The following is a 24,661-nucleotide window of genomic DNA, read 5'->3' on the forward strand; positions in this document are numbered from 1 at the left end:
AGAGAGAGAGAGAGAGAGAGAGAGAGAGAGAGAGAGAGAGAGAGAGAGAGAGAGAGAGAGAGAGAGAGAGAGAGAGAGAGAGAGAGAGGGAGAGAGAGAGGGAGAGGGAGAGGGAGAGAGAGAGTAGAGAGAGGAGAGAGAGAGAGAGAGAGAGAGAGAGAGAGAGAGAGAGAGAGAGAGAGAGAGAGAGAGAGAGAGAGAGAGAGAGAGAGAGAGAGAGGAGAGAGAGAGAAGTACACAGATACAAAGAGAGGGAGAGAGAGAGGAAGAGTTAATAGTGAAGGACAAGAGACGATAGAGAGGAAACAGTGAGGCTGAGAGATAAGGAACAATAGAGGAAAGAATAAGTGAGATTGGGGAGAATGGAGAACGAAATAGACAGAGAGGGACAGAGTAGGAGGAAACAGAGAGGATAAAGAGAGGGGATGACCAGAGAGAGGGAGAGAGAGAGAGAGAGAGAGAGAGAGAGAGAGAGAGAGAGAGAGAGAGAGGGAGAGAGAAAGAGAGACTGCCACCAGAAGCAGGCTTATTCCCCTACAGCAGCACATGAGTCGTTCAAAACCAGAGTAGCATGTCTCTAGTTGAGGTGTAGCCAGGTCGACAGACCATAATACCCTCCCTTCAGCTCCCAGACGGAGGGCTGGGGGGGGATGGGGGGGATGGGGGGGGGCAGGGCCCGGTGAGAGGCGGTGGAATCGTCTGATTTCCTCCCTCTACAGGGCCCCTCGCCTTTTTCCCTTTCCCCCGCGTTTCAGGAACTCCAAACAAAGCTTCTTAAAGGCCCAACGCGGGCCTGCCGCTCAATGGCTGCTGCCTCATCAAAGACACTGTACAAAGACCCCAGACCTGCACTTTATCCCCGGGGATTAACCCTGGCAGGAGGGCGGGGGGGGGGGGGGGGGGGGGGGGGGGGGGGGGGCTGTAATGGAGGTGGACCTGCACCTGCACAGAGGCCGTGGTTGCCGTGAGCAACGACAGAATGGCAACTAGAATTAGAATTCTTCGGAGCGCTCTGATCCCGCGGTGAGAATTCGGACCGCGGCGGTGAGCGTTTGTTATGCTAAGCGTCCCGGTCGTCGCGGCTACACAAAAGGGCTTGTTTTTCTGGCCTTGGATCTGGAGGTTGGTTTGTGGATGAAATGTCTTTAAGCCTGGCTAGCTCGGGTGGACGTTGGGCATGGTTAGCGTTGGCTAGGTTTAGTGTTTGCTGGGGTGAGGGTCGGCTGCTATTAGTAAGATTTGTTCCCTTTCCCCTCCTGAGAAGAGAAAAAGTGTTGCGTTGGAACAAACCCCCCAGGCTTTACCTGATACATGGGCATTTCCTGTTTGCTGTAGCCATGACAACGGCATATTCTGCCTCACTTCCCAGCCAATGGGAGGAGGGGAAGCCTGACTGCAGTGAGGGTGTTTGAAACTGGAGCACGAGGCCTCGGCGAGCTACATTTAACACTCCAACGACCGCGCGGCTACAGCTAACCCACATCGCTAGGCTAAGCGTAAGCTACGGGCCCCTAGCCTAGAAGGTCAGGGGTTAAGGTTAGTGGTTTCAGGGTCTGGACTGAGATCTGAAACTCGGATCACAGTGGTAAAGTAATTCTCAGTCGGTGCGTGTTACATTCCATCTAGCGGAAAAACAGCAGTGGTTGAATATGTGGAATATTCCTCTGGCTAGAAACCCTGATCTCTCTCTCTCTCTCTCTCTCTCTCTCTCTCCCTCTTTCCCTCTCTCTACTTCCTCTCCAGCTCACTTCTGAATTGACTTTATCGCTTTTTAAGCAGACTGGAGAGGAAGAGAGAGAGAGAGAGAGAGAGAGAGAGAGAGAGAGAGAAAGCGAGAAAGAGGGCGAGAGAAAGTGAGCGAGACAGAGACACAGACAGAGAGAGAGAGAAACAAACAACCCATTCTCCCCCTCCTGGTCATCAAGCAGGGACCTCTGATTATTTTCTTTCTGATCAGGTTAATGAAATGGGCCGTGTTACCATCAGCCTCGGTCAGCAGCGTAGGTGCAGGTCTTTACCGGTCCAAACCCGATCTAAATCCGGTTTTCACCGGTCCCAACTAGATCTGAATCAGTTGCCTCATTAACCCAAAGAAACCCTCGCTCTCCTGGAACATAGAGTACAGTGGAGCTCGAGCGCCCGCCGCATCATAAATAATACAGTGTGGAGATTTGGTTGGTCTGCGGCCCCGGAAAGACAAGGACAAAATTGCATTCTGCAGCATAATGCAGCACTGCTGCACGGCTGCATGCGCCGCTGCAGGTCGTCCTGCTCAGTCATGGCGGGGACCCGGCCCGTGATCGAATGTTTTGCATCTAAATGGGTCAGCCGGGCCGCTGAACCCAAGCCTCTTTATGCCCCGCGTGGCCCACCAAGCCACCAGACATCTGTCCAATTAAAAGGCGGGAAACGGAGAGAGGCACTATATTTAAAGTACCGGCCGTGCTTTGGGTCGGCTCATAGGGGTGGATAGTTATTAAAAACCCAGCTCTGTAATTTTGGCTTCTGCTGTGCGAAAGTCATATGCAATTGAGTCGGCGAACTGGGTCTGAAATGGGATAAAATTGTAAATTCTAAAGGGGTAATCCCGTGAGTGTAGAAACGTCTACACGGCCTGAATGATTCTGTCTTCAACAGTCCATCTAGGACAGCTCTACATTATCGTTTATAGACCGGCCATGTTTGTACACTTCAGGCAATGAGATTCACCTGTATGAATACACATTCAACCAACCGTGAGGGTGCTCAACATTTAGCGGTGTATTACTTGAAGTAGTGTTGCACTGTGTCCTGCCCTGCGTGGCGACATCAGTAGTTCTAATGGGTCTGGGTTGTACTGAGACATCTCTTGTTGCATGGAGAACAAGCAGACAGTCAGCGATTCATCCAGCGCACACATTCCTCTTCTGCCAAAAAAGGAAGTGGTCCATTGTGCGTTCATCCCAACACATAACTCAAGCGACGAGGCGCAGAGAACTTTTAGATCGGAAGAGCGATTTACTTTGGAGGGTAGAGAGATATATGCAATACGCATCGCGCTCTCTCTATTTCTCTCTCTCTCTGTCCGTCTCTCTCTATCTCTCACTCTGGCATCTTCCCTGATCAGTGTGCAGCCCTGGAAAAACACCAGCACCGACCAGGAACCTGGTGGTCTACCCGGGAGGTGGCGGTTTCGTGTGACCCAAGGGGGGGATCGTCTGACTGCCAGAAGGCAGACCTGAGCGCGGGGAGAGAGCCGGGGCCCCGTCGAGATGTAAAAGGAGAAGTCGCGTCACAACGCAACATTCAGCACACTAGCAACAAGCTCTCCCTGCGCCCGGGGAACCAGGAGATGCAAACACTTGCGATCCGCCGAAGAGACCGTCAACAGCCGAGGAGTTACGTCATGTGATCGGCATCAAGTTCAGACCACCAATAATCTCTTGTGTGCGACGGGCTTTGTGTTGAACAGGGAAACGCAAGTAATGACCAGCAGCAGCGGCAGGAACATGATCTAATATGGGCTTTCCTGTGTGGAATATGATCAACGAAAAATGTACTAGACCTCATACTGACACGTATCTACAACTAATATAGAAACGGAAGGGAATTGAAACCACAGGCAAATGAAAGTGGACAGACTATTCCCCTAACCCAACCATTATTCTCGCTCACATCGCTCGGCAGCTATTATGCTATTATTGAAGAATTACAAGTATTCACTGTTTGCATTACTGGATTGAATAGAATGTGAGGAAGAAAATCACAAACATAGAGGCCTACGCCATACATTTATAAAGCTCAAACAATTCTACACCAATATCATAATGACTATGTAATTAATGCTATACAAATAGATTGCTGTGTTGCAGTTTTCAATAAGTCAAATATAACTAAAAGATAATGTTTTCTTTCCGATATCTATATTCTGCAGGGCACCCTGAATGTGGGTTTACACAATTGATGAATAATAAGAAAGTTTAAGCATCTACTATAAGAAATAGTACCAGAAGAATAACAGAGAACGTTTAACTGTAAAATAGCAGGATTAAAATGGGCTATCAATTACATTCCAGATAGCTCCACTTCACATCAGCACCATTACAGTAAGGAAACTTCTTTACAATCTCCCTGCTGATGAACTCCGTTGAGTTTATCAGCAGGGATAAACTGGCCGCACATAGGGAGGAAGGGAGTACGGATGGAAGGAAGGAAGGGAGGGAAGACGGGAGGGGAGGAAGGGAACCTGGGTCAAGTGTTGGGAGATGGAGACAGGGGGGGCACCCCCTCTCAATGTCGGGTCCCCCCACCAGCCAAGGTTAACAAGCCGCTCATGTCTGCGTCTGGTAGGGAAAGGGTGGAGGTAGAGGGGAAGGGTGGAGGTGGGGTGGTGCAGACAGGGTGAAGCTAACGTAGCCCGGTCAATAGCGCCCGCGCACCACGCCATATTCCTAATACTTTAACGCACAACGTCTACAGACTGTATACAGTACCAGTGTATAACGTGCAGGTCGCTTTAAATGCAACACAAAGCGACAGTACGCCCAAGCATCTTTACATGCACAATAAATTGAAGCCAGACGGAAAAAGCTCGGGTGCGTACTAATCCGGCTGGCACCGCGCCGGAAGAGCCCGGTGTGGGCCGGCTTGGAAAATATGAGTTTTAATGGTGGATGTGGAGAGCAGTGGCGACCCAAAACCTGCGCACCGATATTCATAACCCGGCGCAAACGCAACGTAGCAAAACAACACAATCGCGCATACCTTTCTCTCCATCACTAGAGGGTTCTGGGCGACACAACAACGGGGGCTGCAGACAGCGGTGTTCCGAGGAGAGATGTCCGGCCCAGTGCAGAGCGCTACCTCACTTCTTCAACTTCCCCACGGCTTTCACTCTCTGGCGTCTCCGTCACTACTTCTCCATTACTGCGCTGAGACTTATTATCACTGACTGCTGCTGCTGCTGCTGCTGCTGCTGCTGCTGCTGCTGCTGCTGCTGCGGGGCCGAGGATGGAGAGAGAGAGATGGTGAAGCCTGGCTGGGTGCGAGGTGCGCATGCGCGGTCTCTGCTGGAGACGCGGTAGAATGAAACGTTACCAGCAGCAGGGAGCGTCGTCAAAGTACCTCCCGGAGTTGGACAAAACTGTGCAAAACACTTTCAACAGGACGGATGGTACTTCGTGGTGATTTCACAGATATCCTCCACAAAGGTTATGTTCGTATTTCATCACTGATCGGATAACATTCTTACAAATTATAATCGCAGAAACTCCGGGTTTCCCTCTAAATACATTCTATCTGAAGTATGCATTTCCATACATTAAGGCTTCTACAATGCGGTGACGGGTATAGAGGCCTACTGTAGGAAAATATGTATTGTGTAATTTAAATTGTGCATGCTGTATGTGCGTCCCCAGGTGATACTTCGTCCAGACAGTCAGAGTGCAAACCAACCCTTAACTCTGAACTCTCGACGTTAATCAACTTTTGAAGCCGTCATTATTACACTAGTGAACACTGGGTCACAAACCTGGTTTGTCATCCCATCAACCGTTTCAGTAGCTACCAACCATAAAAGGACGTCACGATCGGACTGGTTTACTCGTTAGTTATGTAAGAGTAGTGGTATATTAACACCGGAGAAGTTATCAACACAATTACCATGTCGATCCAAGCCTTGTACCTGGACAGACTTTCTGCTCATCATTCATCTAACACTTCCGCTTGGCCTAGTGTAGACATTCAGCCACTGTGATAGTATTATATAAGATACATTTTTAAAAATTTAAAACACATTTGGATGACCTGATTTGAGAGTATTCACACAATACTTAATAAAGAATTGCACATTTGTATTATAGACATAATATGAATGTATATGCTTTTGGTACACCATTAAAGGAAAGATAAACAAGGAAAAGAGAATTGGAGGCAGTCATTTTAATCCTGTATCAAGTACCAATACTACCCACTTATATGTCCACACTGTAATGTAATGCAGAGGTGCAACTGAAGCCTACACACACATCATGAACCATCACATCTACTTGCCCACGCACCCTCCCTGCCTAAAGCCGATCGGTCCAGAGACTGCCTCCTCTCCTCGTACAGAAGCAGAATAAACAGAACGACTCATCTCACTGTATTTCACTTTATTGTATTCTTGCTCTGTGTGCTCCACACGTAAAGCACCTTGGGTCCTGGTGAGAAGAGCCGTACAAATCGAATGCTTTATTATTGTTATAATAAAACTCGTTAAGCATGATGAACGACCACAGCCTCCTGTAGTGCGGTCTTCAGCACCACAGGGTGCCCTGGGTCCCTGTGTGTGTCTGTGGGGAGAAGATGGGCGACCCCAGCCGTATACACAGGGGGGTTTCATTGGGAGTCCCAGCGACATAGTTCAGGTGAGGGGGCCGACCGGGCCCGGGCGAGTTTGGCGTTTTAATCCTGGACATCAAAGTAATCGATGACCGGTTCCTCCTTCACGGTCTTGGACCAGCTGCCTGCAGAGCTCTCCACCCTGCCAGGACACAGAGCACGCTCAGTAGGTAGGTTTACATCCGACGGGGCAACACAATCACTCTCACACGTCTGGAGATGACCTCCCCACAACAAGGATATCACAAGATAGAGTACCTTTACAGGTGAGACCTCACGCGATGAACTCATTAGACCAGGTGAGTTTATACAGGTATATAAAAACAGGTGTGTTTATACAGGTCTATAAACCAGGTGTGTTTATACAGGTAATCAAACCAGGTGTGTTTATACAGGTCTATAAACCAGGTGTGTTTATACAGGTAATCAAACCAGGTGTGTTTATACAGGTAATCAAACCAAGTTTGATTATACAGGTGATGAAACCAGGTGTACTTGTACAACTCGGGTTTATTCATACAGGTGATGCAATACCTGCTGCTGTGTTGTTTGATGTGGGCAATAGGGGGCGGGGCTCTGGTGCCGCCCTCCCTCTCGATGAGTGATGTCAGTGTGGAGGCGGGGCATGAGGCCTTCCCCCTAAGGAGAGAAGGAAGCCTGATCAATGTCCTGCCATATTGTCATGACGTCATCGTTTTGATTTGTCGATTAACTACAGTCTCCGGGCTGCCTTCTGGATCTGGGTCATGTGACATCGACGTCAGTAGTCTCACTTGCGGTAGACACAGGGAGGGTCCGCAAACCCCTGTGCGTTGCGTCGACGTGGAACCATAAGTAAGCATTTAGACCAGGGAGAGGACGATGACTGTTTGATTCTCCACATTGAGATCATTATCCTAAGACATAAATCTTCTGAAGAAGAATGCTCTAAATCTTGCAACAGAAAGTATGGTTTCACCTTCATCCTCTTCTCATCCTCTTCCAGACAGACATGTCTCTTATTGGAACGCCTCCAATATGACCGAATTAAAATCAATGAATTAAAGTAAGAGAATCAACCATGTACACAGGGCTTGTTGTTATCCTGCAAGAGCCAGCGCATAAAGGATTGAACATTGTGTCTTGGCTCTATGGGAAAAAAGGACTTGGAAACTCAACCTGTGGGTCTCCGGAGACTACTGGTTTATATCCACCAGCTATTGATATTTTATGTTTGACTCTTTATACGCACAATATCCGACTGCCTAACGATTCATAGTCACGAGCAAACTACCCCTTGATACTTCCCTGGGATATATAGTGAGTAATGATGAAAGAAGTTTAATCATAATAATTTCATGACCTAAAAATGGGGAAATTGGCCAAAAAAGGTTGGCAACTACTGCTCTAAGGCAAATAAATGTTCAAACAAATAAAAGCATTCCATTACACCAGTACATCCATTAAACGTGTTAGCTTAATGGGAGGAGGAGGAGGAGGAGGAGGAGGAGGAGGAGGAGGAGGAGGAGGAGGAGGAGGAGGAGGAGGAGGAGGAGGAGGAGGAGGAGGAGGAGGAGGAGGAGGAGGAGGAACAGCAGCAGCAGCAGGACGACTTACTTGTAGGCGGTGATGACAACGTTACGTTTGGGTTCACTGTCGTAGCTGACGCTCTCCACGCCGTATGCCTCCGCCAGCTCGTGGACCAACTTCCTGTGCTCGCGCTTCATGGGCTGGAAGCTGTGGCTCCTCTTTGGCTGCTTGCTCTGCAGACATGCCATTGGTTCAATTTAAGTTACAGTAAAGTAGTACTATGATAGGATTGGGTGTGGGCGGGGCCTACAACAGGATAGATTATGCAGTCTGCCTTAACGTCATGTTTTCATTCTTGTGAAGAGCAGCAATTATTCATCGACAGTTAAATTCGTTCAGTTAAATCATCGTCGTCTAGGGGCTTCAGAGATCTACATAAAATATGCTTTTCTTGGAGGAAAAGAGCCCCAAACCAATAGAAAGAAGGAACACATAGGACCAGACCAGTGATGGCTAGGAGACTTGAGGGCATCAGTACACAAATATATATGTTTAAGTATGTAGTACATATTTATATAGTAGTCTTATTATGTTGGAACTGTAAACACTGATTAGGAGCAACAGGGAGAAGGGCAAGCTAAAAACCAAGCCCTCTGCCTTCAATCATTCATAATCACATTTCTTCAATTTGTAATCTAATTTCTCCCATATATAATCACATTCCCCATTTATAATCGAATTCCCCATTTATGATCCATGAGTCTGGTGGTGTAGTGAGAGTGAAGGAGAGTCAGATGGTGTAGGCAGAGTTTGGTATGGTAGTGAGAGGGATGGAGAGTGTGGTGGTGTAGGGAGGGTGTGGTGGTGGTGTAGGAAGAGGGTGGGGGTGGTGTAGGGAGGGTGTGGTGGTGGTGTAGGGAGAGGGTGGTGGTGGTGGTGTAGGGAGGGTGTGGTGGTGGTGTAGGGAGAGGGTGGTGGTGGTGTAGGGAGAGGGTGGTGGTGGTGTAGGGAGAGGGTGGTGGTGGTGTAGGGAGAGGGTGGTGGTGGGGTAGAAAGAGGGTGGTGGTGTAGGGAATGAATGGGGTGGTGGTGGTGTAGGAAGAGGGTGGTGGTGGTGTAGGGAGAGGGTGGTGGTGGTGTAGGAAGAGGGTGGTGGTGTAGGGAATGAATGGGGTGGTGGTGGTGTAGGGAATGGGGTGGTGGTTGTGTAGGAAGAGGGTGGTGGTGGTGTAGGAAGAGGGTGGTGGTGGTGTAGGAAGAGGGTGGTGGTGGTGGTGAAGAGGGTGGTGGTGGTGGTGAAGAGGGTGGTGGTGGTGGTGAAGAGGGTGGTGGTGGTGGTGAAGAGGGTGGTGGTGGTGGTGAAGAGGGTGGTGGTGGTGTAGGGAGAGGGTGGTGGTGGTGTAGGGAGAGGGTGGTGGTGGTGTAGGGGTTGGGGTGGTGTAGGGGTGGTGGTGGTGTAGGGGTTGGGGTGGTGTAGGGGTTGGGGTGGTGTAGGGGTTGGGGTGGTGTAGGGGTTGGGGTGGTGTAGGGGTTGGGGTGGTGTAGGGGCTGGGGTGGTGTAGGGGTTGGGGTGGTGTAGGGGTTGGGGTGGTGTAGGGGTGGTGGTGGTGTAGGGGCTGGGGTGGTGTAGGGGCTGGGGTGGTGTAGGGGTTGGGGTGGTGTAGGGGCTGGGGTGGTGTAGGGGTTGGGGTGGTGTAGGGGCTGGGGTGGTGTAGGGGCTGGGGTGGTGTAGGGGCTGGGGTGGTGTAGGGGCTGGGGTGGTGTAGGGGTTGGGGTGGTGCATAAGGAAGTCCTCCTACCTTGTTAGCCAGTTCCACAAGGTTCTTCACCTCCTTCTCCACGTCGCTTACAAACTTCAGCTCCTTCCTGCACAATAAGGAACCAAGAGTCGCAGCAGTGGTTAGTCATGAAAGCAGCTGCAGTAGCCGGAGGTAGATCTAGACGTAGCAGTTAGAGGTAGTTGCAGCATGGTGCGGGACCTTGCGTCTTCCTTGAGGCTGTCCGTGTACTTGGAGGCGGAGCGGGTGTTGAAGGGGTCGGCGGAGGTGTCAATCTGCAGAGCCTCGGCCAATCGTCTGTTCCGCTCAAACGTAGCGCACTCTAGGTCACACTCCAGTCTGTAATGATAGTTATTACAGAAACAAATTATTAACGCAACCGCCACTTCAAGTAATCAATTCCTTTTTGGTCAAATGAACAACTCTAATAATAATAATAATAATAAAAACAAATTATATAGTGACATTGTTGGCCTTTTAATTATTTTTTTAACTAACATAAATCCAACCTGGTTAAGGCGAAGGTTATCATTTGATAACCTATAGTGTTTTAATAAACTACTCATTTAAATAAAAGTTGAACTGTTAAAAATACAATCATTCCATTCATTTCAGGCCTTATAAATAATCAACAGTGTTTGTCAGAACCCTATTGTGTTTCCATCTACCTGGTCTGCTTCATCTCCTTCTTGGTGATGAACTGGCCGATGTCCACCGACTCCCCCAGCTGCATGTCAGACAGCTTGCTGGCCATGGCAATGGCTGCATACCTGCAGTACAGACAACCGTACAGACGTCAACGTGAGCACAGACCCATGCAGTTCAGACGTCAACGTGAGCACAGACCCATGCAATAAGACACCACAGTAAAGACGTTAACATGATGACAGAAAACTGCATTACAGACACCACAGATCAGACCTTACAACCTTAAAATAGAAACCAAGACAGACACCAGAGAAGAGGCCAACATGAGTTCAGAGAAACCACAGTACGGTGTCTGCAAGAGTGAAGACACCGGCTGTACAAACCCGACAACAGGCTTAAATACCACAATACAAATACCACATTAAAACTAGACTACAAGAAACAATCTCAATTACACTATTATTTCAAACGCATTTGATATACAGACTCAAAAGTACCAAAGTAGAGTCAATGTAGGGGGCTTTGTCAAGGAGTACACACAGCAGTACAGACATCTCATTGGGCTTTATTAAAGGGCCGATGTTAAAGTTCATTAGGGAACCTTTAACTTTCCAGCATTTCACCAGTCAATGCAGTACGGACACAGCAGGGCAACATGTAAATACCAAGAACAGACAGCACAGACCTCTGATAGGAACTGGCTGCCTCAGGACACATCACAGTCTCCTTTCTGCGACCACACTCGCACTGCAGCGCCACCTGCAGGGGGAGCAACAACATGCATCAAATCGTGGCTTTCATTCATTTTTATTTTCTAAATAGGAAATATGATTGGCTATGATGTAACTGTGTAATTGAGCCAAAGGAACCGATAAGGGTCTATCAAATTGATGATTTAGGCCAGTCACAACCTACTGACTTTGAAACTGAACATGGCCATTTATTTAGATAAAAAATGACCACATCCTGTCTACTAGATGTACTGTTTCTCAGACACAAGATGATTCCGTAGTTGCTGTGAGCTGCTTCCCTAGCCAGCTTAATACATGGTGGAACAGTGGCTACAATGGCGGTCAATGATAATCTTGAGGTTCAGGCAGCCAGCACCAGAGGATCGGCTACGGAATCAACCATTGGAACACACCCCAGACCAGAAGTCCACAGTGGGCGGGGCTCACCTTGGTGGTGCAGGGGTTGCGGGGGCAGCTGCTTCCTGTGTGGCAGGGGGCGGCGCAGGGGTGTCCGCAGTCGGACCGTGCGATGGCACAGGGCTGGCTGCAGCCCCCGTCCACCAGACAGTCGCCACGGTGACAGATGCGCCTGCACTGGTGCATCTGGCAGGGCAGCGTCTTGTTGCAGGCCAGCCCACACGAGATGTCCTGCAGGTGGCACGCGATGTTGCTGCGTTGCTGCAGGACACCACCAGACAGTTAGAAAACAGTCCCCATGACGACAGGTCAGCTGACTAGACGATAGAGGGTCGCCGTGAGACTACATCACTTGGTGAGTCTGTCCCCTAAGCGACAACCAGTCTGTCCCCTCGAAGACTACACATCTATCACCTAGAAGACTACACATCTGTCACCTAGAAGACTACACATCTGTCACCTAGAAGACTACACATCTGTCACCTAGAAGACTACACATCTGTCACCTAGAAGACTACACATCTGTCACCTAGAAGACTACACATCTGTCACATAGAAGACTACACATCTGTCACCTAGAAGACTACACATCTATCACCTAGAAGACTACACATCTGTCACCTAGAAGACTACACATCCGTCACCTAGAAGACTACACATCTGTCACATAGAAGACTACACCTCCGTCACCTAGAAGACTACACATCTGTCACATAGAAGACTACACATCCGTCACCTAGAAGACTACACATCCGTCACCTAGAAGACTACACATCTGTCACATAGAGCAGTGGTCCCCAACCCCCGGGCCGCGGGCCGGTACCGGTCCGTGGGTCATTTGTTACCGGTCCGCAGAGAAAGAATAAATAACTTACATTATTTCCGTTTTATTTATTAAACGATGAATGATGTTTTATTTTGAAAAATGACTGTAGTCCCTCTGTTACATCCGTCTATGACGCTCTCTTGTCGCTTGTCTCGGTTACGCGATAGGTTGCCGCTCAATAGAGATTTCTCTCAGAAACGAAAGTCACCGCTTGCAGCACATTTCAGTGACGAGGAATGGGTTGCAGAACTCGCTTACTTGGGCGACATGTTCAACCTGCTCAATGAACTCAATCGGTCACTTCAGGGGAAAATGACAACTGTCTTCCAGTTGGCAGATAAAGCCAAACTGGATTTGTGGGGACTGCGCGGGAACAGAGGCATATCTGACATGTTTCAAACATTCGCGGGGATTTTGGAAGAGACTGAGCCCGAGCCTTCATTCACCCAGCTGGTGCACGATCACCCGTCTTTGCTTTTAAACGAGTTTGAGCACTACTTCCCAAACACAAAAGACCCACGAACTGCCAAGGAATGGATCCGCGACCCATTTGTCAGCAAACCAGGGGAATCCAGCATGTCTATGCAAGACGAAGATCAACTGCTGGAGATCGCAAATGAAGGCGGCCTTAAAAGTATGTTCGAAACAACAACTCTGCCTGTGTTCTGGATTAAAGTCACAGCAGAATACCCCGAGATCGCCACAACAGCACTGAAAACCCTGTTGCCATTACCGACATCCTATTTGTGTGAAGCGGGATTTTCTGCAGTGACAGCAACCAAAACAAAATGACGGAGTAGGCTGGACATAAGCAACACACTTCGGGTGTCATTGTCTCCCATTACTCCCAGATGGGACAGTCTCGTTGCAGAGAAACAAGCTCAGGGCTCCCACTAACATTAAACCGGTCCGTGGCGCAAAAAAGGTTGGGGACCGCTGACCTAGAAGACTACACATCTGTTACCTAGTATACTACACATCTGTCCTCTAGACGACTACAAGTCCGTGTCCTAGAGGAAAACAAGTCGGTCACCTAGAGGAAAACAAGTCTGTCCTCTAGAGGACAGACTTGGCACCATGGCAACAGTCAGTTGTTGACCACTTGGACACACACAAGTCACTGAGACGGCAGAGTCGTATTGTAAGACGGTCAGACCCTCAGGTCACACGGGTGTGAGGGTGTTCTCCCCACCTCGTGTTTCCCCATGCACCACTTCTGGGTGAGGTAGGTGCAGGGCGGACAGCGCTCCTCACTGTGGCAGTTGTGGAACACTGTGGCGAGGATGGAGACAGTTGTAGAGTTTAATGGACGAACCCAGCATTTGATACAATGGTAGCAGTCGCTCTCGGCTGTCTGCTCATACGATAGAGTTCTGCTTCATATGGGTGCTTGATTTTTTTTTTTAAGTTAGAGATGCAGCCACCACACACGTATGAGGCACTACTGTGAATATAAATCATAGACGACAGAGGGTCATGTGATCGTGGCGTCATGTGACGTACCTTGGTGGTCACACTCGTGCCTCCGGGTGCACAGGTTCTTACACTCTGGGGGGAGAGTCCCACAGGCTATAGGCGGGTACAGGATGGTCTGTCCACAGTGGCATGCCAGCTCCTCAAAACCTGAACACACACACGATTTTTAATGATGAAACAGCCCTCCGCTCAGAATGAATGTTCTATCATCTCTGTGCTGCCGGGAGCAATGAATCACAACACGCAACCGAGAGGTTACCTGACCGTTAAACCATTTGTTATCTATTCGTTTAACAAACACTTCCCAAAGTTCAGATTCATATCAGTACAGAGACGCACCATTAAGGAGCAGGTAGGGGTTAGACAGTAGAGAGACAGGTCATTAAGGAGCAGGTAGGGGTTAGACAGTACAGGGATAGGTCATTAAGGAGCAGGTAGGGGTTAGACAGTACAGAGACAGGTCATTAAGGAGCAGCTAGTGGGTAGACAGTAGAGACAGGTCATTAAGGAGGAGGTTGGGGTCAGGGGTAATCTTGCTCTACGATGACTACAGGTAGACATTGGGGTTTGAATCCCAGAACCACCATCCTGCCCAGAAACAGATGGGCATTGCCGAGTTGGAACCCAGCAGTGATTTCCAGAGCAGAAAGCCTGTTAAAGTAATGACAGACTTCCTGCGGCTTAAACGAAGCGGTACTCACTGGCCTGCCAGCAGGGGTCACAGTTGCCACGGTGACAGGGTTCCTGGCAGCGGTGGAGGCCACAGCCGAGTTTGTGACTGCAGATCTGGGGACACCTGTGGTCCACGCTCTGGAGGAGAGACACACAGGGACACCTTAGGGTCTACCTCCGTCCTTACAGAAACACATGCAAACTCCCGGATATACACTCGCTCTGTGATCTCCTCTTGACCAAACAGAACTACACGTGTGACCAATGCTTCCAAGAAGCAATGAACTCCCTATATGAGAAAATCCCACAAACAACCGGAGTGGCTAACATCATCATGTGACCGCATCGTTAGGGAACAGGTAAACATCCAACTCATCCAGGAACTTGATGAGGCATGGTCACAAAAAAACAACAACACTATTTTCTTATACACTGTCCATTATACGTGCAATATAAAGTGTGAAGATGTACAGCAGTATTACGGCCAATGGAACAGCATAACGTTAGTCTTCCCATGAATCAGATCACAAGAATATGCCTTCATATTTCTCAGGCAACCACGTTGATCGTATGGGCTGTTCATCAGTAACTGGGCACCTCTTGTTCAGTACGTAGGAGAACTCTACTCACCACACAACACAAATCGTTGCATTTGTGTCTTCCACAGGCCCGCTTCTTCATGCAGCGCTTCTCACAGGTGAATATGAGCTGCTCTGCACACACAAACAAACAGACACATTGTAATGGCGGTCTGATACTACTACTTCTACCAATTTTAACTATAGTCAGCCCAGAGGAAGCGGTCCAAAGGAGCTCCAGTCATTTATATTATGTAACAGCTCAATGTTTGTGGCATGATATAAACAAAAAATACATTCACTGGTCAACATCAGTTAATGTTTATAGAACCTTTATCTAGCTAGTCAAACATTCACTAGTAAATAATGATATTAATATCTTTATTTGTTTGGCCTCTTAATAAAATAACTCACCTTCTTTGGAAATCGTTGCACACGGGACTTCCTGTAAAATTATGAAGTTTCAGGTTTAGTGTTTATAGATCTCTTTAAAAGTAATGCATTTACCAGAGTGCCCAACAGCAAGGCACAATAAAGCAGCACATGAAGGTAAAATAAGGCAGGGATCGAGGTGTTTCATATCGTTGTGATGTCATCAAACCGGGACACTGAAACAGCAGCTCTAGCTCTCACCTTGGCCTTGGAGCCGCAGCGACACTTGATGGAGGAGAAGAGGGAGCAGGGGCCACACGGCCCCTCATGGCACAGGGCCTCGCACATATGGATGATGTCTGGAGGAGCAAAAGTCTCCTCGTCAACCGCCTGAACCACACACAACCCCCACACATGGACGATGTCTGGCGGAGCATGAGTCAACCGTCTGAACAACTCCTGAACACCACACACACACACACACACACACACACACACACACACACACACACACACACACACACACACACACACACACACACACACACACACACACACACACACACACACACACACACACACACACACACACACACACACGGTTGAAAGCTGTATCCCTCAGCCTGTCTACCTGTGTCCGTCTGTCTGGTCTCACCGTTGGATCCGCAGGGCAGGGGTTTGCTGCAGCTCTTCCCACAGGAGGGTATGGGGTCGGTGCAGGTGTGGCGCTCAGCGTAGCCCAGCTCCAGGAGCTTAGCCAGGGGGGTCTGCCCACAGGGGCAGCTCTTCACCAGGCTGGGGGAGCGGGGGCAGGCCTGGCAGGCCCCAGAGTGGCACGGCTGCTGGCACTGGTGGAGCGCACAGCCCAGGGTCCTGAGAGCACAGAGCCAGTCAGGATGAACAGAGTCGGGGGGGGGGGGTCTACCGACTCCCTGACCATCGGTTCTCGCCCCTGGTCTACAGTCTGTGTCTGTCGGCAGGTGTCTGTCGGCAGGCATCCATGAGCAGGTTGCCCCCTAACCTCTAGCTGCTCCTTAATGGAGTTCTACACTTAGGAGTAAGATACCATTTAAAAAGGACAAGCTTTGTCCCAACATATTTTCTGAGGCGTACAGCAGGCCCTAACTCAACCTAATTCTACTATTAGTAAACGACGTACTTCCCACAGGTCTTCTGACAGCTGAAGTGTCCGGTGCCATCGGAAGCATCCCTGTCCGTCCCACAGAGAACCTGCCGCTCCACCGCTCCACAGTAGCACACTGCAACCAGACAGAGAAACACACCCAGCACCAGTGGAGCCCCGTCTCAATACAGTATGGAAACGGTTGCGACGTCAGACTGCCCTGACTAAACTTACAGGTGTGGTAGAAAGGCCGATTTCTATCACTTCAACTGAATTAAAGAGTCGAAGGAATCGAGGAGTCCAGAGCAAGAATGGCAGAAGACTTTATTGTTACCCGTGAACACCCAACAACAAGGCCGAACAGGATGTTTACATCCCTTGTTCTTTCACACCCATCCCAAGCTATATTGGCTCTTGTTCCCAATATGGTTTTCCCGCACACAGAATGCTTAATAGTTCTCCTTTTATGGTAGGACCGGTCAGTAATTCCTTCATTTGAGATACATTGTTTACATTTGCAGCTGGCCTAGACTTTAAGTTGACGTCAGTGCACCCTGACGCCTTGTTCACTACACTGGCAGCACACCATAAATAGGTTTGGAACAGACTCTCCGGCGCCGTGTCAAATCTCACCTATGGGGGAGAGTGATTTAGCTACTTTCCACTATTAATGTATTTATATGATATATTCGCCTGATAATAATCATAATTTGCCATAAAATGTAGGGGTTAATTTCTCGCATAGAGGCAGGGTCCAAAATGAACTTGAAGAAAATCAAGGTGTTGGACCCTTCCTTACAGCTGTAATGTCAGCCTCACCTGGCTAACCTTACAGGTGTAATGTCAGCCTCACCTGGCTAAGCTCACAGGTGTAATGTCAGCCTCACCTGGCTAAGCTCACAGGTGTAATGTCAGCCTCACCTGGCTAAGCTCACAGGTGTAATGTCAGCCTCATCTGGCTAAGCTCACAGGTGTAATGTCAGCCTCACCTGGCTAAGCTCACAGGTGTAATGTCAGCCTCACCTGGCTAAGGTCACAGGTGTAATGTCAGCCTCACCTGGCTAAGCTCACAGGTGTAATGTCAGCCTCACCTGGCTAAACACAGGATTCATGTAGAGTTGGACTGACCTTGCTGGACCTCCAGCTGGCAGGGTTGGCAGGTGCCTGCGTGGCACACCTGGGCACAGGTGTGTTGGGTACAGTTGAGGATGGCACCGCACACGCTGGTACACTGCAGCACCGCGGCCTGGCCACATCGCACTGGCTGGCTACAGACAGGAAGAGGAAGTATGTACCGATGTTAGGACACCACTGGTTTCACACGCCACTGGTTTCACACGCCACTGGTTTCACACGCCACTGGTTTTACACGCCATTGGTTTCATACGCCACTGGTTTCATACGCCACACTACCATGACGGCTGCCTCCCTTCCCTTGTTCTATTTTGGCTTGGGCCGATAGTGTCGGTATGTTCCATCAATTCTGTTCAGATGGCAAGCTGCGAGTCTGCTAGGTACAAGGCCTGCTCTGATCATGTGGCGGTATACCGACTGGAGATATGTGCACTAGACAGGGAGCAGTTCAAACCAGCCCAAGACCAAACACACCCAGGAGTCTTTAGGATATAGATTCACACGCCAACACTACCATGGTTCGATCTACCATTAATAGCAACCCGATGAATTTGAATATGGTCTAATTATAATATGATTAAGGGCTCAACACAGACTGTAATGGTGATTGATTACCTGGTTTTCCCACAGAGGCAGGACTTGGTTACAAACGCTGGGCACTGTGGACACGGACCAGGGTGACACAAGCTGGGGAAAGGGAGAGACATACCGACACAGAGCGAGGGGGACAGAGAAACACAGAGGAAACAAGGGACATGGAGACAAGGACAGAGGAATCCAAATACAGCAACAGTCAGAGTGAAACCGAAAGAAAGGAACAGAGAGAGGGAGAAGGGGAGGGAAAGAGAGGCAGAGAAATGCAGAAAGAGAAAGACAGACAGAGATAATTATTTAATAATGCAGGTTAAAGAACAGCCCCATGATTATAGTTGTAGTTGTAGTTCTGGTCGAGGGGTTGGGGTGTTGTAGACTCACATGTTACAGGAGTGGGGGCAGTCGGCTCCGGTCCTCTTCTTCCCACATAGGTCTCCACAGCTGTGGGGGATCTCACTACGCTGCCACTCGGGATTGGTCACTTTACCTATCAATCACACATCAAGCCAAATAGAGAGCTGAATGGAGTCTGGAGGGGGAAGGCTGTTTATTACAGGAATGGAATATTGAATAGGGATATTTATGTGAGGTCTAAAGAAGAAAGACAGAACCAGCTGTATCACCACTGAGCCCGTTAAGCATGTGGTTTATTCCTGTGAATAGGGAGGATGATGACCACATACCACAGAAGCAGATGTAGGACGCAGGCTGCTTCGGAGCAACGTTCTGGCACGCAGGACAGCGCCAGCCCTCCGTAGAGTCTTCAAAACAGAGTCAAGCTAGCACTTAGAGAGCAACCAAACACAGCATTGACAGCGAGATGCATCAACAGCATCACCTCTTGTGAGATTGGGTTATTGCAGTTGCTGTTCTGGATGGATGGATGGATTAGGGATTCAAGTTATTCAGTTATATCTTACCCTCCCAATCCACCAGCTAACCAAGAGACATCATATGGTGAAGCAAGGCATCACAGAGGAGGCAGGGATGAGTAGATAGGTACCTTTACATTTACAGGTAATGTGGTCTTATAGGAGGACTGCTCGGCTAGGAAGGGAACCCTAACATTAACGGATGGATCAGCTTCCCAGGCCACACTAGAGAAGAGGAAACCAGAATGACCAGCGGAGAAGAGGTTACCTTCAGCCTGAGAGGCAGGGGACCTGGCCCACTTCTTGATGCAGTTGAGGTGGAAGACGTGGTAGCAGCCATGGCAGCTCCACACCGGCGACATGAGGCGGATCACATCACAGCACACCATGCACTCGTACTTCTCCTGGGAGAGCTGCTCTATCAGACAACCTGTAGGGGAGAGGAGGGCTCACTTCACCACCAGTATCCATTCAACTGGTCTACCACTCACCACCAGTATCCATTCAACTGGTCGACTACCACTCACCACCAGAAACCAGTCAGCATAACCTAGCCACTCCCCAACAAGAACCAGCGAACTAATGTCACCTCCTAACTCTAAAGGCATCATCTTAAATCTGAATGTGACAATTTTAGAGAAAGTATCTGCGGCGTAGCATTTGAGTACCAGCCACAACAACCGAAACAATAAGAAGAAGTAGGGAGATGAGAGCTCCTCCTCTCGTACCGGTCTGAGACTCCTTGCTCTTGGACGTGTTGTCCCACCTCTCCTGGGCCGGCTTCTGGTCCCGCTGGGGGGCTCTCCGCTGCCCTCTGTCCTTATCCTTTCTCTCCTCTGCCTGGGGGGGCTTGGGGCGCCCTGGGTCTTCCGGGCTGCCTTCCCTCCTCTCCGCCCTGCCGTCCTCCCTCTGAGCCTGGGGGGGCTTGATGGGGCCCGAGCGGCGGGGGGGGGGGGCCTGGGATTGGAGGTTCTGCTGGAGAGGAAGAAGGCGATGGACGCTCTGCTCGGGACCTTTCCGGCTCTTCTGGGTTCTCTCCCGCTGGTCTGAGTGGTAGTTCTTCCCTTTGGTGCCGGCAGAGCCCAAGCCTTCGGCTGTATCCTTGTCTTCCTGGCTCCATCGTCGATCCTCGTTTCCATGGTTCCATCGTCGATCCTCGTTTCCGTGGTTCCACTGCCCGTCATCGGAGCCATGGTTCCGTCGTCTCTCAGAGTTGCCGTGGTTCCACTGCTGTCTATCCTGGTTGCCGTGGTTCCACTGCTGTCTATCCTGGTTGCCGTGGTTCTCATCCTGGTTCCTATTGTAACCCTGGTTTTCCTGGTTCCGTCTGAAATGCGCCTCTTCCCCCCTCTTGTCCTCCGACTCTCCTCTTCCTCCTCTCTGCTCCTGGGAAAACCTACCGGATCGTTTTGGTCTGCTGTTTGGGGGTTCGTTGGCGCGTGCCGAGCCTCTGGTTCCCTCCTCTCTGCGCCAGCGAGCCTCCCCTTCGTCAGGCCTGTCTACAGGGTCTGACCTAGTGTAACCAGCACCCCTAGTGCTGGTTCCCCTGTACGTACCAGGTTCCCCTCCAGACCTCGGCCACCTTTGGCCAGCAGGACCTCCGCTATAACCTCCAGCACCATGGTAGCCATGTCTGGATCCACCTCTTGCAATACCTCTACCACCCCGACCTCCAGCCCCTCCCTGGGCCCAGCCACCATCTTCTACTTGGTGGGCCGGTGGTGGGGTTTGGGTTCGAAGGGTGGCAGGGTCATGATCACGGGGTTGTTTAGGACGCTGTTGAGAGTAACCGTGATGTCTGGGGTGACCGTCGTAAGAGCTGCTGTTGGTTTCTGGGTAATTCCGCCTGGACCGGCCTCGCCTCAACCCACTAAAACTATGGTCCCGATCCTCAGGACCCCTCACAGGAAGGCGCTCTGGTGGCTCTGAGGAGAGATTCAAAGCAAGACACTTTAGATGGGATCAAGTGTCTTCCCTAGTTAGCCATTTAGAATTAATTAAGTAAGTAACAGATAATAACACCCTAATAACAGAGGGTTTGATCAGGTTCGTTGAGTTGATTACGTACATAATTATCTGGGATATATGGCTTGCGGTGCCTTATTGCGCAAGAGGACATAAAACGTTTCCTGAAGGTACAATGCTATTAACTTACAGATAGCAAACAGGCTGAGACCGGCTGCAGTGAATGATAAACTACAATGACAAAAGCTACAAACGCCCAGGCTTAGACTCGTCGATAGTTACTTAGTTGTCTATACAGTGGTCAGTACATTGAAATCCATGGCTCATTTCCTTTGCAGCTAGCACAATTCAGTAGGATGCCATGACAACAGCGAATACCTGATCATCTATTGATTCCGAACATTGTACAACCATAGTTATAAACATACCATTTATATTTGACGCTGCGAATCATTATACCAATACTAGCAGTAAAACAATGCCCAGCACAATCAGTTGCAAGTTGTTTCACCTTGTTGGCTATCCCAGAAAATATCGACAGAATAGTCTGATGGTCAGGGTGCTAGGAGTCCCAGCAGAAAGGGTCTAACCAGAATCACTCCAGGTCTCTTCGGATGAAAGCGACTGACAAATCACTAAAAAGAGTCAGAAACTTGGTGGCTAACGTTAGCTAAAAGTTACATTTAGCGGCTAACGGTAGCTTGCTGGCTAGTTTATATCATAATTAAAACAAGGAGCCCATCTAAGCTATGAGAAAACTTTTTAATCAAACGTTTACAATGGGTTATGATGAAATAGTCAAAGGGAATCGTGAAACTTAGTGGTCAGTTGTTAAAATGAAAAGGTTACCTGACGAGCCCTCTGCCATTCAGCCGACTATAATTCACTCCTTTAGCTTCATACACTGTAGGCTGTATTAGACACAGAAGTACAACTGATTAGTTATTCCTCAAAAACATTAAAATTACTAATCCAATGGCACAGTCATAAAAACATAATTATTTCAAAAGGAAAGCACGAAAGTACCATTCGCTCCACCTGCTTCCAACGCGACTCCCTGACGTCAGGCATCAGCCTGTGCTGCTGACACTCTTCCGGTAGATCCTTAAAGGGGAAGTTATAACAATTATGGATAAAATCATCAGAATTTTATATAAAGTATTAAAAAGAAACAGTTACTTTCAGAAAGTGGAAAAAGATATGCAGCGGTTGCACTTAACAAATCAAAGATTCAGAAACCGGAATATACTTCGGTGAATGCCCGCAAGGTGTCGCCATTTAACGGAGGTTCTACAATCCTTTCACTGTTAATATGCTGTCAAAATAACAGACAAATTGAATAAATAAAAATCTCTGCAAAACTTCTTGCGTATTTTTTCCATGCAGGGCCAAAATCCGACATGTGCACGAATTCTGCGACCCATCGAAAAGTGTGACCCCAGGGGGCGCTGTTGCATATTTCTTGCAATACGCACGAGTTTGAAGCGTAGACAGGCATGACAAAAACATGAATAAAACATAATATCTCCCCCCAACTTAGCTGTTCTAATATACAGATAAAGAAATCCGAATGGATCATAATTATTAAAAACTCTTATATATTTAAAATATAATGTGGTGCATACTCTAGTATTGCTAGCTTAACCTTTTTACATTGTGTGCCATTTAATGTTATCTCATTGTGTCACAAGATAAATATCAGCTATTATCTAATTTTTACCCAGTTTTTTTGGCTTATTGACCCTGTGTTTAAACTCTGTCTAAATAAAGTTTTGAAGGAAAAAACGAGTGCGGGCGAACAACGCTAGAAGGCACGAGTGCGAGCGAGTGATAGAGAGTGTTAGAGAGATAGTGCGAGTGAGAGAGCGAGGGAGACTGCGAGAGAGAGAGAGAGAGAGAGAGAGAGAGAGAGAGAGAGAGAGAGAGAGAGAGAGAGGGAGAGAGAGAGGGAGAGGGAGAGGGAGAGGGAGAGAGAGAGAGAGAGAGAGAGAGAGAGAGAGAGAGAGAGCGAGGGAGGGAGAGGGAAAGAGAGAGAGAGAGAGAGAGAGAGAGAGAGAGAGAGAGAGAGGAGAGAGAGAGAGAGAGAGAGAGAGAGAGAGAGAGAGAGAGAGAGAGAGAGCGAGCGAGCGATAGAGGCTGCGAGTGTTTAGAGGCAGCCTTTTGCATTAAAAGGATAAACCAAAAAAGAAGACAATACCAAACCCTCCAATAAGTCCCTGGGACCTGCAGCCTTTGGGCCATGTGAACGAAAGAGAAAGACTCGACATTTTTCACCGTGTTGGACGCCCGTCGTGCTACTGAACATCTGTAGAGCAGAATGAGGGCATCCGCTATTCTCTAGTGCGTTTTCTATCTGGGAGCTTTAATTGAGAACCACGGTGACATCGTCTATAAAGACGCGGTTTTGAATTCTTTTTTTTATTGGAAAACCTCCACTAAGGAAGCGAAAGACAGTGAGGACCTTCGGCGGAATCCCTCTCCGCGCGTCCCTTGGGGACTGTGAAGTCATTCGAGAAGTCACCGTCTTTTGGTCAAAGCGATATTAGTGTCTGTCTCAGGCTTCTTGAGGACATTTATCCGTGTATTTGGCGTATGTACGTGAGTACATCCGTACTTGTATCTGACTTGTATCTGTGAGGACATCCATACTTGTGTGTGACTTGTATGTGTGAGGAGAGCTGCCTTTTCCTTCCAACGACGCGCAACTCAACCCCTGTTTCGTCTCAGCCTGGTTCATGCTTTTGTCTTTTTGACCACTTTGTTTCAAACCCACCCACCTTCTTGGGCTTTCTCCCCCCGCGGAAGAATGCCGGATCAAATATCGGTGTCGGAGTTTCTCTCCGAGACCACCGAGGATTACAACTCTCCGACCACGTCCAGCTTCACCACCCGGCTCCAGAACTGCAGGAACACCGTCAACGTGTTGGAGGAGGTAACGGCACAGTAGACCCAACTGACACACATAAGTCCCATAGCAGGCCGATCTGGGTCCAGGACCACTAGCTCCGCAATAAGACCCGAGAACAATAGTCTGTTTGAAACATGCCATGTACAACTAATTGTTTTTTTAGGCTATGATTTCAACCCCTTCTCATATTTTATAACCATCCATAGGCCTAACGGTATTCACAAGGTTAAATCTCTTTGCGAAGATACGATATAACGTAGCATATCAAAAGGGTGCAATAAACCGCTTGTAAAATAAACACAATTACACTCGCGCTCATGTATAGGTTGTACTTTATTACACACTAGTACATGACCACACACTCCTGGGCTCAACCTTTCAGTTGATGAAAGAATCCAACAAATATTCACATTCCTCCACTCATATCATGGTCCTCTGGGAATGGACTAGAGGTATAGTGAACAAGTATGTGGCTCCTCCATTTAACTTTGTCTTTTACTGTGAATTATTTCCAGTCAGTTCATTCAAATGGAAGGGTGGGCTGGCTGTGGATGGCACAGGGGGAAGGATGGAGTGCATTTTGGCCTACAGCTTACTGCCTGCTCTCTTACATAACTCCCAGTTTCTAAGCGAGCTGCCAAGCACTAGCAGAGAGCTGGGGGAGAGAGAGTAGAAGGGGAGGGAGTAGGAGAGAATGA

The 24,661-nt window shown here is 48.8% G+C and overlaps 3 protein-coding genes across 9 annotated transcripts in view; 1 reads left to right on the forward strand and 2 right to left on the reverse strand.

Moving 5' to 3' along the window:
* smarcd3b (SWI/SNF related BAF chromatin remodeling complex subunit D3b) overlaps nt 1-4,989 on the reverse strand; it is a 31,873-nt gene extending 26,884 nt beyond the window's left edge. For both annotated transcript variants that reach the window (XM_030348831.1, XM_030348828.1), the window contains exon 1: nt 4,744-4,989. In XM_030348831.1, coding sequence (XP_030204691.1) covers nt 4,744-4,755 — 12 coding nt within the window. In that variant the 5' untranslated portion in view covers nt 4,756-4,989. The remainder of the gene's footprint in view (nt 1-4,743) is intronic.
* Nucleotides 4,990-5,904: 915 nt separating this feature from the next.
* On the reverse strand, nt 5,905-22,172 carry nfx1 (nuclear transcription factor, X-box binding 1). The gene is made up of 24 exons (XM_030348771.1): nt 22,082-22,172; nt 21,905-21,966; nt 19,819-21,015; nt 19,359-19,520; nt 18,902-18,979; nt 18,600-18,705; nt 18,240-18,311; nt 17,619-17,758; nt 16,527-16,626; nt 16,023-16,240; nt 15,629-15,726; nt 15,410-15,440; nt 15,048-15,130; nt 14,447-14,555; nt 13,773-13,892; nt 13,462-13,541; nt 11,474-11,704; nt 10,981-11,054; nt 10,316-10,417; nt 9,849-9,986; nt 9,669-9,735; nt 7,957-8,102; nt 6,895-6,999; nt 5,905-6,502 (listed from the first exon to the last, which is right to left on the reverse strand). The coding sequence occupies exons 2-24, from the start codon at nt 21,921-21,923 to the stop codon at nt 6,424-6,426; spliced, it is 3,555 nt and encodes a 1,184-aa protein (XP_030204631.1). The 5' UTR covers nt 21,924-21,966; nt 22,082-22,172; the 3' UTR covers nt 5,905-6,423.
* Nucleotides 22,173-23,120: 948 nt separating this feature from the next.
* asap1b (ArfGAP with SH3 domain, ankyrin repeat and PH domain 1b) overlaps nt 23,121-24,661 on the forward strand; it is a 46,202-nt gene continuing 44,661 nt past the window's right edge. For 5 of the 6 annotated variants that reach the window (XM_030348766.1, XM_030348764.1, XM_030348767.1 and 2 more), the window contains exon 1: nt 23,122-23,987. In XM_030348766.1, the coding sequence (XP_030204626.1) occupies nt 23,862-23,987 (126 nt within the window). In that variant the 5' untranslated portion in view covers nt 23,122-23,861. Of the gene's footprint in view, nt 23,988-24,661 lie in introns of all 6 variants that reach the window. The other variant, XM_030348770.1, reaches the window with a different exon arrangement.

The sequence above is a fragment of the Gadus morhua genome, chromosome 23 (assembly GCF_902167405.1).
Source record: "Gadus morhua chromosome 23, gadMor3.0, whole genome shotgun sequence".
NCBI classification, from domain to species: domain Eukaryota; kingdom Metazoa; phylum Chordata; class Actinopteri; order Gadiformes; family Gadidae; genus Gadus; species Gadus morhua.

What these genes read in the sequence shown, in the direction of transcription:
- nfx1 (XM_030348771.1), bottom strand. An exon ending in CCTGCCCTGCGGATCCAACG is followed by an intron (nt 15,727 to 16,022) that starts GTGAGACCAGAC and finishes TTGCTCCTCCAG; the next exon opens with ACATCATCCATATGTGCGAG. An exon ending in GCAGCCAGTTCCTATCAGAG is followed by an intron (nt 10,418 to 10,980) that starts GTCTGTGCTGTC and finishes TCTGTACTGCAG; the next exon opens with GTATGCAGCCATTGCCATGG.